At 36.7% G+C, this 16,013-nt stretch overlaps 1 protein-coding gene across 1 annotated transcript in view; it reads left to right on the forward strand.

Moving 5' to 3' along the window:
- Positions 1–11,262, forward strand: part of LOC150094046 (uncharacterized) — a 430,703-nt gene extending 419,441 nt beyond the window's left edge. The window contains exons 4-5 of the mRNA XM_090412574.1: positions 9,195–9,299; positions 10,591–11,262. Of these exons, the coding sequence (XP_090268700.1) occupies positions 9,195–9,299; positions 10,591–10,676 (191 nt within the window). The 3' untranslated portion in view covers positions 10,677–11,262. The remainder of the gene's footprint in view (positions 1–9,194; positions 9,300–10,590) is intronic.
- The last annotated feature ends 4,751 nt before the right edge of the window (positions 11,263–16,013 follow it).

A 16,013-nucleotide genomic window follows, 5' to 3' on the forward strand; every position in this document is an offset into this window, starting at 1 on the left:
AGTAGTATTCGTTTTGTGAACATGTTATTTTTTTGCTACAAGAGAGAAATCTTAAATTGCAGACTTCTGACTGCATTCATCTAACCGATGAATGGTAAACTGGAATTTTGCGTGTCAACACTAATGGTTACAAATACACCATTTTCCCGATTTTCAAGTTACCTTAGCCAAACAAGAATCCTGTCAGTTTATCCTTGAAAAGATCGAAGTTTCGCTACATCATAATCTCCACCGTATCATTTTAAAATAAAACAAACTTTTCAGGCATTCCCACTTACGGGATTTTCCTGCCAAATAAACTCCCATACAACTTTTCACATCTCCAATCGACGAGCACAACTCCATAAGAGGAGAAGAAGGTGGGTGCACATTTTGGAACATTTCTGCAGTTTCATTTTCAGGGACTGCTCAGCTGCTAAGGATATTCTCTTTTTCCTTCTGTTTCCACGTGTTTTGATCTTCTAAGATGCACACACCCGTGTGCTCATTTCCCCCTATCGAAACGCCTCATAAAATAAAGTCTGAAAAATGAAAGCACTTCTCCAGTGCGAGAAACTTTTTTTTTTTCAATTTCGCTATTTGATCATAACACGCCGTCGTGTCTGGATATTGTGGGGGAAGGCGAAAAGAGGGGGAAAACTATTGTAGGTGTAGCTAGCTTCTCAACTCTGTAAGACTTGCTTGAAAATATTTTCTCCAAATGTACTTCGTTGGTACGACAAAGCAATGGTTTATATTTTATCATTTCGCCGTCTGCTGTTTCTAGGAGTATCCTCATAGAAGGAGCTTCTGCCCGCCTCTCCAAAACAAAGTGGCTACTTTGCTCCCCTGGAGCTGCGATATACACGGAGTATTGCAGCCTCTTAATTCAATACGCTACCATTTTCTTTTTCGCATGGACCCCATTAATGCCGTTCCAAGGAAGACTACCACGCCACACGTCTTCCCTGCAAATGCTCTCTGGGGTGTGGTTCCCGAGAATCAACTTGAAAATATTTAATGTGCCCTGGCGTCTGCGTGCTTAAGGCTCAAGCAGGGAAGACCTACTATTTTTCAGCTTGCAAATGGATCGTTTGTCGGGTGAATTGCGTTGCTTCTTACAAGTCCTTCAGTCAACTGTTTTCAATATTAATATTGTAATGTCTCAATTGGGAGTGCCATGTTTTTTTTTTTTTTTCCTCTATCTGCGGCTCTCTTTCTCTCAACTTCCTCAGATCAGTGATCTCTTAGACATTTGAAATAACTGAGAAAGGAGGGAACCTGTAACTAATTAACTACACAGAATCAAGGACTTGGACATTTGAACATTTTGCTAAGACTACTGTTATTAAGTAGCTCACATGCAGAAGTGCAATCAAGTAAGCAAAGAAATAGGGGAATGTAATTTTATTTAGACTAAAAAACTCGTGGTCATATTCACTCTGAAACTTTAAGAGGAAGGCTTTATTTCGGAGAAATTTCTAACTCTATCAATGTTTACAGAGTTAGAAAATTTTCAGTAGAAAATCTCAGACTATTTTCGGTACAAACTAATGTATACTTGACACACACGCACACACACAAAGGTATTATTTCTAACTATTGTTCGCATACCAAATTTCTCACTGCCTCTAAACGGTTATTTAAATTAACCCTGCGAAATACTTTTAATTTTCTTACGCAAACCAAAACGCAATTAGAGCGGATCAAACATCAAAAGCTGAAAAATTATAGTTTAAGAAACTTTCTGTATATCTATAAGTTAGCAGTGTATTCAAAATGTGATTTGTTTTCAATGAAATATTTATATGGTATGGATATTGTGTGCACTTTTAACTGTGCGTCGTGTGGTTAAACTTGTTTTCTTTTTCATGTTGTGTCTGGTAAGTACATTCTGTTTCATCTAGGTGAGAAACTTTAACGGAAGAGAAGTCATAGGATCTTTATTTCAGTTAGAGGACACTGTTTATTATTACAAAGAAATAAAAAAAAATTCAAATGTGTTGTTCCGTATCTAAAGAAGGTAATCCGTCGAATTTACTGTTTTGGTTTTATGGATCTGTTTGGAGAACTGCACGGAGAGTAAACTTTGCGAAATTCTACCCCACCCCTAAAAAGTTAGAGCAGTTTTGAAACGTTTAAAAAGTTTCTACAAAATCACATAAATTCTTTCATAACTGACGATAATTTACAGACTGCTTCTTACAGAATTAGACAAAATATCTGTTTATAGAAAAAAAATAACACACAGTTATGGCTCATTTTCTCCAGAGTTTGTCTCACATATTCAGGTCCATCAGAATCGTTTACTGTCTCCCACAAAAGTAATCTAAGATCTTCGTCAACATCTTTAATACGAGATTTCCTGCCTCTTCGTTTCAGAATTTTCCGTTTCCCCCAGAAACACTTTTGATGGATAGCAGGCGGCCATTATCTGTGACAAATGGCAAATATCACTTAGCTTCTCAAAATGCCTACATTTGTGAAGGATCATTTTGTTTTCCGTAGTTCCATTTGCTGCCCATCCCCCCATTCATTGCATTACTCACCATTACTTAAAAGCACGCGCTGTCCAGAAGAACAGACAAAGCTCATAATAATATCAGAACTAGCCATATATTTCCAGTACGTCTGCTTGCTTACTTGTGATGGTCATTGCAGAGAGCTTCGTCTCTGAAGAGATGACAAAACTGTGCCCCTAATGAAGCAGAGGGGGAAAAATTAGAACTCCACAGAAACCAAAGAATTTTGTTATCTGCACGTAATAAGGTTAGTGATTAATGAACTGATTAAATGTAAAATATGGGGATCAGAAAAATAAATAAAGTAAAAATGCTAATATTAGCGTAAAAGAAAATATTGCAATTCTCTAATAATATTGCTGACGAGCATTTGATAAATACAAAGAAATTAGTCCCAGAATATTTTCGAAACTATTATTTGTTTTACATGAAAGTTTTTCACTGAACGCACGCACGCACGCGCGCGCGCGCGCGCGCGCACACACACACACACACACACACACACACACTGTGTGTGTGTGCGCGTGTGTGTACTAAGGTTAGTGATTGCAAAATATATACGCCCAGCAAAATATGTTTATGATAAACATATTTTGCTGGGCGTGTGTGTGTGCGTGTGTGTGTGTGTTTTAGAAAACACAAATTTCAGAAGAAGAGGCCTTGTGTTTATGATAAACATATTTTGCTGGGCATTGTTAAATTCTAGAAACTATCCGGAGATAAATCTGCTTTTTTATTATCTTATTTTTCGGATAATTGTCTGATCATGCATAAATAACGTGAATATTTTTATTCGCATGGAAACTAAATTGCGATTGGCAAACTCACAAGGTTACAAGAAGAAGAAGAAGAAATGAAATGGGTTTGGTATCCTAGAATACTGAATTATTGGAATTGAAAGTAATTGTTCGCTTGCCAGACAGTTGACAAACGAAATACACAGCTATAAGACAAAACAAACAAAACCAGTTAATGCATTCTGTGTACATTTGATTGTTTTCTAACCCTCAAGTTGTCTGTGATATTTTCAATACGATCCTCTGCATCCACAGTCCACCGTCTTTTTATTTAAATATCCATATCACCAGCGTAAATTTGGTAAGTCTCTGCAAATTTACATTTCACTTACTGCTAATCAGACAGGAATCCGTATGCGCTAAACAAGATTGCCTTTTCAACCAGAATGTAGTCATTCTAATTCCCACAATGGCTATTTCAATCGGAGAAGTGCTCCAATTTCACTCAGGGCACATTTGTCCCGACTCATGTTTCACCACAGGATGGCGTTATTTAGTCGAATGGGATTTAAGTCTAGGATTTGAAGAACCAATTCAAAACACAATGGCGTTGAAACAGTTTAGTCTTCTTACATTTTGGGGGAGTTTGTCGTGTTTCTTTCTCACAATCCTGTTACACACCCAATGCGTATTGATCTAAGAGCGTGTTTTCGAATTGACAAAACAATCAGCAGTCCACACTTTATCTGAAATGCATTACAATCGTTGTGGCTATTCTCCCATGCGATTACTGGCAACATAAAACAATTCGCCTTTCAACTGCTGATAGCAGCCAAGGAGAAATTGGCTGCAAATTGCAGTATCATTATGTAGAGAAGATGGTAACATCTTCACTAAGCAAACCATTTAAAAGAAAGGTGAAACATCAATTACAACATGTTAGTCAACTTATATTTGTAATAATAAATTGAGATTTCTCAGATGGACTGCATCTTGAAAGTTTACGTAATGAATATGAGCAACCTGTTTACGATAACGTTAAAATATACTGTTGACGAGGAACTGACTCGCATTTTCGGCTTTTAGTAATTAGTCCTTTTCAGTGGCGCACCCAGGGAGGAGGGTGAAGGGGGCCCTGGCTTCCCAAAAAGAAAAAGGAAAAAAAATAGAAAACTTTCCAAAACTCTTTTCCTAATTAAAATTCATTTCTTTACTTATGTCGTGTAATGTCTTCTATTTATATACTACTTATGAATTAGCGGTCACATAAGGTGGGAATACCCTACAGCTCTCGGGAATCACGGCTGCTGTGAACGCAAGACGAACGAAGTAGTGCTCGGGAGGACCGAGCTCTACTTCGGTTGCCCGAGCGGGTCAGAGGAGATCACGGGTATCATGTATTGGCGATCACTGCAGATGCTCAGTCATAGGTCGCATGCAATGCGTAGGGTGTATTCTCAAATCGTCTACTCAACTCGGCCCCTCCTAAGATTAAATCTTGAGTGCTAGGCCTTCCCCAATATCAAATCTTGAGTGCTCGCACCCCCACGATTAAATCCTGAGTGCGCCACTGGTGCTTTTTAGGATTAAACTTACTTGAACATAGTGTGCTTCATATTTACATATCAGATGCCTGTTAAACAAAATGGATATTTTACACGTTGTACGCATCATTTGACTTGGTCGTTGTGCGACCCTTGATTATAATATTTTCGTGCCAGTCAATTGATCTAGAATACGAAACGTGTCTCCATGTTTTCATAGTTTCTGAATGGCCAGCAACACTATGTCACGATCATAAACTCTGTTCAAGTATGGGAGTGTCTTAAGTTTATTTGTTTATTTCATGTTTACTTGTATATATCAACTACGACTGGTATATTTCATGGAGATACTAAATACATCTTAAATTTAGCCCTGATTTTATATATATATATAAAGACATAAATGGATATTTTATGCATTTTTAAGCAATTTCCCTCGTTTCTTCAATGATACGTATCCTTTTAAACTTTTTTGTTTTTGGAAATCAATGAAAGTACTGTTGAAAGCGCCATTAGAAGAAAAACATTCTGGTGCTTAGAGAACAAGTAATTTAAAAAATTATAAATATAGCTTAGTGTGTGTATATAAGACTGAATATATATCCTGTCTGCCTCACAAGTTTAGATTTAACTAAATTTTTCTGTTGCGTGTCTGCACTCCACACAGACAGACGTCAGTGCAATAATTCTCTCGATACGTTTAGAAGTTCTAAATGCTAATAGAACGCTACAGCAAGCTTTAAATATTAAAAGAATTTATCGGAAAGGTTCCTCCAGTGGATCTCCATCATTCTTTAAGATCCCCTTCGATTTCTTTTCTGGGTGTGCAATGTCACGGATCAGCTGCGAGGAGAACCGATAAATAAATAAGTAACTAGGGGTTATACATTTTTCATAAGCCTCGCGTCTAACGATCGTAAAATAAATATTGGCATTTCGTCGTGCTCCGAACTAGGCCAACACGAAGCACTATAAAGGCTCCATGATGTGTCCATGGCATATCACGAGAAAATTGAAGTAGCTGGTCATTGTTTTCAGAAAGAAGTTTTATCCGTTTCCTATGAAATGAAGATTTGTAGCTAGTCCTATTGGAAATGGAACGGAACTCCGATTAGCTGGTTCTTACCAATAGTAAATAAGAATTTATTTCGATTACACAATGCATTCCCCCAATACTCCTGAGTAATGCAAGAAAGCATCCCTCCTCAGAATTATTTCAAAACTTGCAGTATTATTATTATTATCATCATAAAGTAATTTTGATCAATGGAGTTTGGAATTCACAGCTCATAATTACTAAGAAGTGGCCATAAGCAGCATATTCCGAACAGAAATATTCATAAATATAAGAAAATTGAACATACGACAGAATACAAATATTTAGGCACCTACTTTACTGCAGATGAAAAGCAAGATGGAGAAATAAAAATAAGAACAGCCATAGCTAAAGATGCCTTCTGAAAAAATAAAGATCTGTTCAGAAGTTCTGTGAGTGTTGAGACAAGAACATTAGTGTGGCCAGTTTTCACATATGGAAGATGTCCTACAGAGAATGAGAACACGGAGATCTTTATTACAGGAAATGATCCAGAGAGATATGAGATTGGCAGGACATGTACTGAGAGGTTCAGCTGGACAGAGGATACTAACAGTTTTAGAAAGAAAAATTATGGGAAAAGGATCAAGAGGCAAAAAACGAAGGACATGGCTTGAAGATATAAGATCATGGACAGGATCACATGGCTATGCAGACACAAAAAGGAAAGCCACCAACAGAGAGACGTGGAAGGACATGGTGCTGCACCCTCTCACCGAGGACGCTACATGAAGAAGAAGAAAGCTGAATAATTACAGAAACTCCCCAATTCAAAGGGATAGTGGGAAACCATATTATATTACTATCAGTCATTCAATGGTCAGGCATAAGTTTGAAGTCTTTCCCTCAGCAATATTTTTTGTACATCTTTTAAAAGTGAACCGCTGAATAAACTTGTTACATACTTTGAACACGACAAGACATCGATACTTATTTGGTAGAAATTCTACCAATTAAAGACATTGCTCCAATTTCTCCCAGCACACTGTACAAAATGGAATGCTGCAAACCATAATAATAAAAATGATAACGAGCAGGAGAAATCGATCACCGCAGTTACAAAACATTTACTTAGCATGGTAAATGAGGCATCAGTTTTCAACATTGCACACAACCCTCAGTAAATAGTTCAGAAACACCAGAATATAGCCAAAATTATTCTACAATGTGAAGCCAAAGAGACATGCATATTTAACGCCAATATGTTAATCGAGATACGGTAGAACACCACCAGTATTCTGTGCGACAAATTTACTTATGAGATTCCTTCTAAACGTAAAGAATCTGACCAACTATAGAGATTGAAAAGAAATAAACCCACATTTAGTTTATCAATGTGATATTCTTCATGCATTTCGTTGTCTATCCGTTATTCTTCTTTGTAGAAAGATCTTAACTGTGTATTCTGTTTCTATAGTTTGCCATTATTTTGTTCATAAGACTTTATAAGTGGCCATAGATTTAGCTTGTGATCGTTTTAGCACGATCGATTATGGGTGTCTATAAGAGCTTTAAAAATTATCGTTTTATTTCTATTGAAGTCAGCAGAACTTTCAAAGACTTATCTACTTCATTATCATTCTTGATGAGATTGAGTTGAATTCTTTCTGTTCAACTTGGATCATAAATATTCAGACAAGTTTGGAGTGGTTAGTGAAGTGGCACCAGTCAAATATGCTTGATTTTGTAAGTAAAATTAACACCTTGTTTTGAACTGTTCCTTTTTTTTTAAATTGCTGACTTGAGTATTCTTGGAGTTTTTGCTATCTGTATTTGAGTTTGGTATTAACAGCACATGCGTGATTTTTGTCATCTTTTGCGGGAATTGCAAAGTTAATTATATCGAGAGCATTGCATCGCCTTCATTTTGCCTGATTCGTTCTTCCCTTTTAATGCTGATTTATGCCACCGCCCCACAGTGGGATCTGATAATGTGATTAGGTGCGGGCGAGAGCTAAATCAATCGGTCAAAGGAAATTATTCTAACTTTATCCACCCTTCCCTTAAGATAGATCGTGGTTCTTAATGTTTAACCACCTCTGCACTAGTGTAAGATAATTTAAAGAAGTACCTTCAAAAATCTATCGATGGTTTTTTGCAATACAGATACCTGCGGGGGAATGGTAGGACTCGTTCGCTTGCCCTAATTGGGGCTACGTTGTAACCGAACATCTCTTTAAGAAATCGAAGGAACACATTCCTCAACTAGGGGTGAAAACAATACAAAGCTGCTCCGGAAAATAGCGAGGAAAGAAGGTGTAAAATGCATAATCCTAAATCTAAAATGTATTTGCATTTTTTATGGACATGCATTTGTTAAAGTCAGATTAATTCGCTGCATTTTCCCAGAGTATATTTTTTACGCTTGTATGAATTTGTATGTAGTGAATGGGGGCTGAGTTACGGCATGCTGCCCGTGCATTAATATATGTAAATATAAGGAAAATATGGTGTTTTGTAATTTAAAATTAAATAATATAACAGTATAGCAGCCTAAAGGATTCAATTTGACATGATTTAGATACTAAAATGGAGGTTACTAATGGATCCGTTCATATTTTATAGCTAAATATAAGAAACTTACGTTTTAAAAATCAGCAAAGAGCTAATTGTTGAAAATGGCTCCCAGAATGATGAATGCCCTTCACCATTTTGAAAGTAACGAAGAATCGATAGAAACCAATCTCCACTTCATTGCTAATAATAGAGATCTTTTGCTGATTGGAAAGAATTTAAATTTCTACACTTAGCCCGCGCCCGTACATGTTGTACTATTCATATCGGAGGTTCTAACAGTGAGCAGTTGTGTCGTACTTCAATCGGGTCGAGATGGAAGATTCATGACCACCCTTTATCCAATGAAAAGCAGCGACTTTCTATCGACTTGATGGGAGAGAAGTAGAAAAAGGGGAAAGTTGATCGGTTAAGAACTCTTCCATCAGTCTTACATGAAAGACGTTTCCTTCCGTCCTATGATGTCGGTTGTCCTGTGCAGCAAAAAGTAACCAGTGGAACAGGTATTTGCATCTCGCAATGAAAAGTCATTCTGTTGTCGGTCCGACCGACAGCTTGATTACAGCCTCGAGCCATTACATTAACGGCGGTCCTGACTTGCGGCCTATAATTGATCATTTTCTTAAGGCCCCTTATGAATAGCAGATATTATTCGTCTCATGAATCATGCATGCTTCCCAATCATTACACCCTAGTCTCTGCTCTGATAAATATTTATGGCGAAGATTCTCCTACGATCGATAGCAGTGGTGTAAAGTAAAATTCGTTACTGACATTTTGCTTTATTTTTTTTTTCATGTAGACATCGGTCGGCATCCTTCTTACTTGTCTGGCTGCCCGAAGATATCTCAAGAAGCCTCACTGATGGCCCTGATACTGATGACTTCTCCCTGTGTACTGTATTACGGTAAGATGTTCATATTTTTCCACTTTATTATAGATGCCAAAAGACTAAAGCATTCTTTAGGTACGGTTTTCTGGGATTAAATTCTAAGCTATTCGCCAGAGGAGGTCAATAACATCTTTTCTTAAATACCCATTTAATCTTCGTTGCTGCTTCTTATGCATGTTTCGATTCCCGGTTTCAAATGCCAATCTAACTCGGCTACGTTTCCGAAAACCATCAATTCCGATGTTACAGCAACACACACACAAACAGTGCCCCATGGGAAATGGGTTTGCAGATCGATCCATTAAATGGATCCCACATTTCTCCCACTTTATCCACTTTTATAATACAGTTGAAGTATATACTGTTCTTTGCTTTAATACAATTAGGTCGAACTTTCATTCAACTTGAAGGTAATCTTTATTTAGTGAGTTTATCATATAAAATAAGCAAAAAAGATGGATAATGCGTCTCTGAAATTCCTATCTTGTTATCAAAACGGAGCGATTGGTAAACGAAGCAAACAAAGTAAAATAAACTCAACTTGTTAGTTTCACGAAAATGCAATAGATGTATGAAAATTATAAACATTTTACAGTTAAATTTGGGCAAGAGATCATAATCGTAATGGGTGGAATAAATCCTACATTGCTCAATCTACAAAAAAAGGGGAATGTCACAATTCATTACTTCACATCTTTCACGTATGGATGGGGATTTGTCTGCCTATTTTTAATTATATTTGCATAAATTATGCTTGTATTTGATGCCAGATTCAAATTCTCGATAGACGATAAACTTAAGGGCGAAAGTAATTCGGTGTTTACGACTCGTACAGATTTCCAGAATCAGATTTAACTTCAAGAAAGAAAATAAGGTCACAGAAATATAAGAGCATTTCTAAGGAGGTTTTGCATATCTTGAACGCTGCGAAAAGATGCAATCTGAAAGTACCAAAATATATAGGGAGATTGATTTAAATCAGGTATAAAGGTGAATTGTTTACTGTATGCAGTATTCGGTATGACAATAATTATGACATTTTTATGTTTAAAAAAATGTTAAAATATAACTCCGGAAATAATAAAAATTATTTTTAAAACGGATCGCGTTATTAAGGAATCAGAAGCGCCACCTTTTCTTATGTATTTTAGTTGAAATTTAAACTTGAAAACTGTACTCATTTAAATACTGATAATATACCCATGTGTGTGTGTGTGTGTGTGTGTGTGTGTGTGATATTTTTTCTTATGCATTTTATTTTAAATTTCAGAACTTCACTTGAATTTTGTTTAAATATTTCTTCCAGTTATGATGAAGACTTTTGGCCCTTCAGTGTATTTTCACTTCAAGAGGAATCAAGTGGAAAGTACTGAAGAGAGAGCGAAGGAATAAAGGAATAATAGACTATGTTCGACATATAAACTATGTCGAACAGTAAGAGTGCAAAAATGGACAGAAGGAACAATATTCTGATTGGCGAAGTAGATTTTCATCACTAACATATCGACTATAGACTTCAGCCATCTCTCTCTTTCTCTTTCTTCCTCCTTCCCTCCCCCCCTCTCTCTTTCTAGTCAACTTTTCCCACCAAAAATTATTCAGAGAGCTACACTTATTTTCGGTGAACAAAGACACTGCCAAGACTTCTAGCTATGTTTGCGTGTGTGTGTCTCTGTGTTTGCAGTTTTATCTTGACACACGCTGACTGCTTTTTAGTGGCTGAATTTGCTGTCAATTGTCAATTCCTGTTCACCAGCGCTTCAAATATTGAGAAATAAACTTAAAAACTTATGCTTTTGTATAAAAAAAATTAAAAAATACCAACTAGGAAATAACAGCCAATGTGGCCAGTTTTATTGTACAGTTGTATAAAAACATGCAGATATGTTTAGTATGTAACGTTTGTCCTAGCCATGTGAATAGGTCTTCGACATAAACTGCAGTTGTAAGCGATGATATTAAACTGTTTTCGGTTTTGTATTGTTTAGTATTTACTTCTCAATGTAGAATGCTTTATATTTTTTTTTGTTAGCTAAATCTAGTCTTGACAATCACCCAATTTTCGACCATGGCAATTAATATTTTATTTTAAAAAGTTCCATTTTGAGTACTTATCGATTATTTTTATCATCTACAGTTATAGCATTTTTGTAAGTTTGTGATATTCTTACTCCTACTTTGTATATTTGTTTTTAGTCTAAGAACACGAGTTATATATATATATATATATATATATATATACACACACACACAGCAGTAAAATATATTTCTAGCCTGAAAGAAGTTAATCGTATTGTGTTTTGAACAATAAATTGTGGTTATTTCGAATACCAAAGATAAAATTGAGGAAATGTTATATTTAGTGACATTTTTATTGCTGTCTTATTTGTTGTGGATTATTTGAATTTTTTATGTAATCATCCTAATGGAGTTTGACTATGATTTCTCTGATATTTTTTAAACCCCGTTTAGATATCATTTAGTTTTGTTTCCCCAATTAACCTTTTCTCTGAACAACTTTTGATTGTTTTAGCTAAACGAACGGTAGCTAAAGTAGAGTATTGTGAAGGGTAGACAGCGAACCATTCAAACTGCCATCTCTGTAATATCATAGACATTTCTTCGATCGACGGGTTTATTTCTGTATCATTGATTAAAACGAAGTTCACGCGGTAGGAGGTGAGTGATTGTAAAAGCAACAGTGTGGTGTATTGAATCAAATGTTGCTTGCAAAATTGAATTAATAAAACCTACTTGAAAAAATGCCTCTGCTTTATTTAGAGAAAATAGATTCTGACATTATTTAAATTAAGGGGATATTAAATCCCACATTGTTTCAAAACTGAATAAGAAACTCAAAGATCGGAAGCAAAGAGTTTCATGCCGAATATGGTAAACTATAAAAGCATCGGCGACTACTAGCGTAAGCTAAAGCACGTAGTACAAACTATGGCAACTCGTAGCAAAGGTGGGGAAAGTTTTGATCGCTATTCTTAGTACTTCCCATAATGTAAAACCCATCTCCTAGGAGATATATGATGTTATACATCATGGTGGGAGGTCACTACCCAGACCGGTTTCGATCTTTGTAAAAGTAAAACGGGCTCTAAAAATAAGACGATCCCGAAAGATCGCCCAACTCCGCGTTGTTCCAGTCAATGACAGGCTCACCCCTCCACCGAGAACTTCTCAGCATTGGCTCTACCCATTGGCAGACTCACCCCACCACCAAGCAGAGCCATAATCTCAGCGGTGGCCCACTCAGAGACAGGCAAAAACCTATCCCCAAGCAGAGCCTCTCAGAGCCAGCCCCCCACGCCGGTTTCGATCTTTATTGAGATCTCATCAGTGAGTAGCTAGACCAAAATAATACTAAGGGTATAGCGAAAAGAACTTATATACTCTGCTATACGAGTTGTCAAAAAGGTTCACCCATAAATTATTTAAAATGAAGAGCCAATAGGCTTCATTTCGGCGATGTAACATTATTTAAATTAAGGGGATATTAAATCCCACATTGTTTCAAAACCGAATAAGAAATTCAAAGATCGGAATCAAAGAGTTTCATGCCGAATATAGTAACTATAAAAGCATCGGCGACTACTAGCGTAGGCTATAGCACGTAGTCCAAAGTAATTTGGACTACGTGCTTTAGCATACTAATAAACTATTCTATATACGTGCTTTAGCTTACTAATGAACTATTCTATATACTAGCATGTAGTATAGAATAATTTATTAGTATATAGAATAATTTATTAGTATATATAATAATTTATTAGTATTAGTATATAAAATAATTTATATAGTCCAAAGTATTAAATAATTTATGGGTGCACCTTTTTGACAACTCGTATAGCAGAGCATACAAGTTCTTTTCGCTATACCCTTAGTATTATTTTGGTGTAGCTACTCACTGATGAGATCTCAATAAAGATCGAAACCGGTGGGGGCTATTATGAGTTCGCTCCCTTAGGGTTTTTGCCTTAAGGGAGCAATTTGAGTCTCCGGGGAAAGTGTTGTCTGGCACGGCCCGCTGAGGGGCTTTGTCGGTGAATGATTTTCTTCGGAATTTGAGCGGTTCTGCTCGGTGGTGGCGTGTGGGTGGAAGGCCATCACTGAGTGGAGCCAACGCTGAGATGGACGGTCTTTCGCCCACGATTGAGTGGCCTAGGGATCGTCCGAATTTTTAGAGACAGCTTTACTTACTCATAAGATCGAAACCGGTCTGGGTAGTGACCACCAACTATAATGTATAACATCATACATCTCTTAGGAGATGGGTTTTACATTATAGGAAATTCTAAGAATAGCGATCAGAACTTTCCCCACCTTTGCTACGAGTTGCCCCAGTTTGTACTACGTACTTTGGACTACGTGTTTTAGCTTACGCTAGTAGTCGCCGATGCTTTTATAGTTTTTTATACTATATTCGGCATGAAACTCTTTGATTCCGATCTTTGAGTTTCTATTCGGTTTTGAAACAATGTGGGATTTAATATCCCCTTAATTTAAATAATGTTTACATCGCCGAAATGAAGCCTATTGGCTCTTTATTTTAAATAGATTCTGACAATTTCGGAGAGCAATTTTATAGAGAGAATGTGTGTGTGTGAGAGAGAGAGAGAGAGAGAGAGAGAGAGAAAGGAAAATGTCTGTGAGAAGGAGATGGGGAGAGACAGAGAGAATAGAGAAGGGAAGAGACAGAGAGAATAGAGAAGGGAAGAGACAGACATACAGAGAGACAATGGGAGAGATAAAATAGCGAGAAAGAAGAAGAAGAAAGAGAGATGGGGGAAGAGAGAGAGAGACACGCAAAGACGGTGACACAGAAAGAGAAAATGAGAAAGAGAGAGAGAGAGAGAGAAAGGAAAGAACGAGAAAGAAAAGAGAGAAAGAGAGAGAGAGAGAGAGAGAGAGAGGAAAGAACGAGAAAGAAAAAAGAGAGACAGAGAGTGAGAGAGAGATCTAAGAAGGTAGATAGGCGAAAATAAACATTTCTCCCGCTCTATATTATTAGATTCCTCCGAGGGTGTTCTCATATTCAATCTAATACTTGATCTTTATATTTTGCTACGAATTTATAATTACTATTTAAATTGGGAAACTAGGAATGCAAAAAGTAGAAAAATAAACGTCGTTGTCGACAGTATTAAGAAACCAATGGAAAATAACATTGCTAACAAAGATATGAATTATGGATTTTTATACACCCACTATCAAGAAAGAAACCGAACGTTTCGAAAATAGAAGAAACTAATGGCGCCACCTGTTGATCGTTTTGTTGTGAAAGCGGCAACCTTCATTACTGTTTTGTCAACTGTTTATGACATTCTTTTCATTAGAAGCCGAGCTATAGTGCCAAGAGTGGCAGTGTTTTGATGAACGATCGGTCGTCACGATATTCATGCCGTACGCGACGAATTCTCGCTATCAATCGCTTCAAAACTTCGAGATAAAACTCACCATTGACCGTTTCGCCAGGCGGAACGAATTCTTTGTGGATAATTCCCTTTAAATCGTAGAAATACACCAGCATTGTCTTTACTTCTGACTTCTCCAAGCGACTTTTTTTCCGATGCCCCTCTTCTGGTGGTCTCCACTCAGCACTCTGGCGCTTTCTTTCGGGCTCATACTCAAACCACCACGTTTCGTCACCAGTAACGATCGTTCCAAGTAAGTCTCCTTACGAGAGGTTTTAATGAGGTCCTTGCAGTGTTCAATTCGATAATTTTTTTTAACGTCGGTCAACTTGTGGGGAACAAATCGCGAATTCAATTTAGGAAGGCCGAAACTCTTGGTCAAAATGTTGTGCACAGTTGATTTTGTAATCCCCAATTCATATTCAATCAATATCACGGACAATTTCGGGTTTTCTTTGATGAAATCATGCACGTTTTTTTTAATGTTAACTTCGCTCAGTCCAGTTTTGGGACGGCCTGGCTTTTTTGTCGTCCTCAAGTGTCTCATGACCACTTTAAAATCGCTTAAACCACTCGTAAACTTGAGTATGGGATAAGCATTTATCACCGTATGCATTTTGAAACATTTGATGCGTTTCGGTAAAACGTTTACTAAGTTTAACACAAAAGTCCATCGCAGCTCTTTGTTTGAAACTCATTTTCCGACCGTTCGTCAAAACACACTGTCACTGCTGGAATTATAACTCGGCTTCTAATGAAACAAATGTAAAAACAGTTGACAACACTAACGAAGGTTGCCGCTTTCGACAACAGAAAGATACAACAGGTGGCGCCACTAGTTTCTTCTATTTTCGAAAAGTTCGGTTTCTTTTTGGACAGAGGGTGTATACCTACGAACATATCAACATTTCAATTCTCATCGTTACTTTATTACAAAATGTTATGTAATATGTGAAACGATCCAGTCTGAGATATTTTTGAAAAAACATCTCGTTTTGTAAGTTAGTAAAAATGCAGATAGAAAATGATAACGTAATCCACTTCAACTAAAGGAGTTACTCAAAGAATTCATTGGAGATTAAATCGTTTATTCAATTATACGCACAAGTTTATTTTTTCTTGCACAAATTATTGTTAGAGCTCGGTTGTATTTAATGGCTCTTGCAATTCTGTTAGTTAAATTATTCTCTGAAACTACAAAAGAACAAGAATTATGGTTGATACTTTAAATAAAGTTATGTAGACATCGAGATCGAGGCGTATACTATGAATTAGTAAATTTACATTTTAATTTTACATTTCAGTG

This window comes from Typopeltis vanoorti, chromosome 23 (assembly GCF_054136105.1).
Source record: "Typopeltis vanoorti isolate ZY-2024b chromosome 23, IOZ_Tvanoo_1.0, whole genome shotgun sequence".
In the NCBI taxonomy this organism is placed as follows: domain Eukaryota; kingdom Metazoa; phylum Arthropoda; class Arachnida; order Uropygi; family Thelyphonidae; genus Typopeltis; species Typopeltis vanoorti.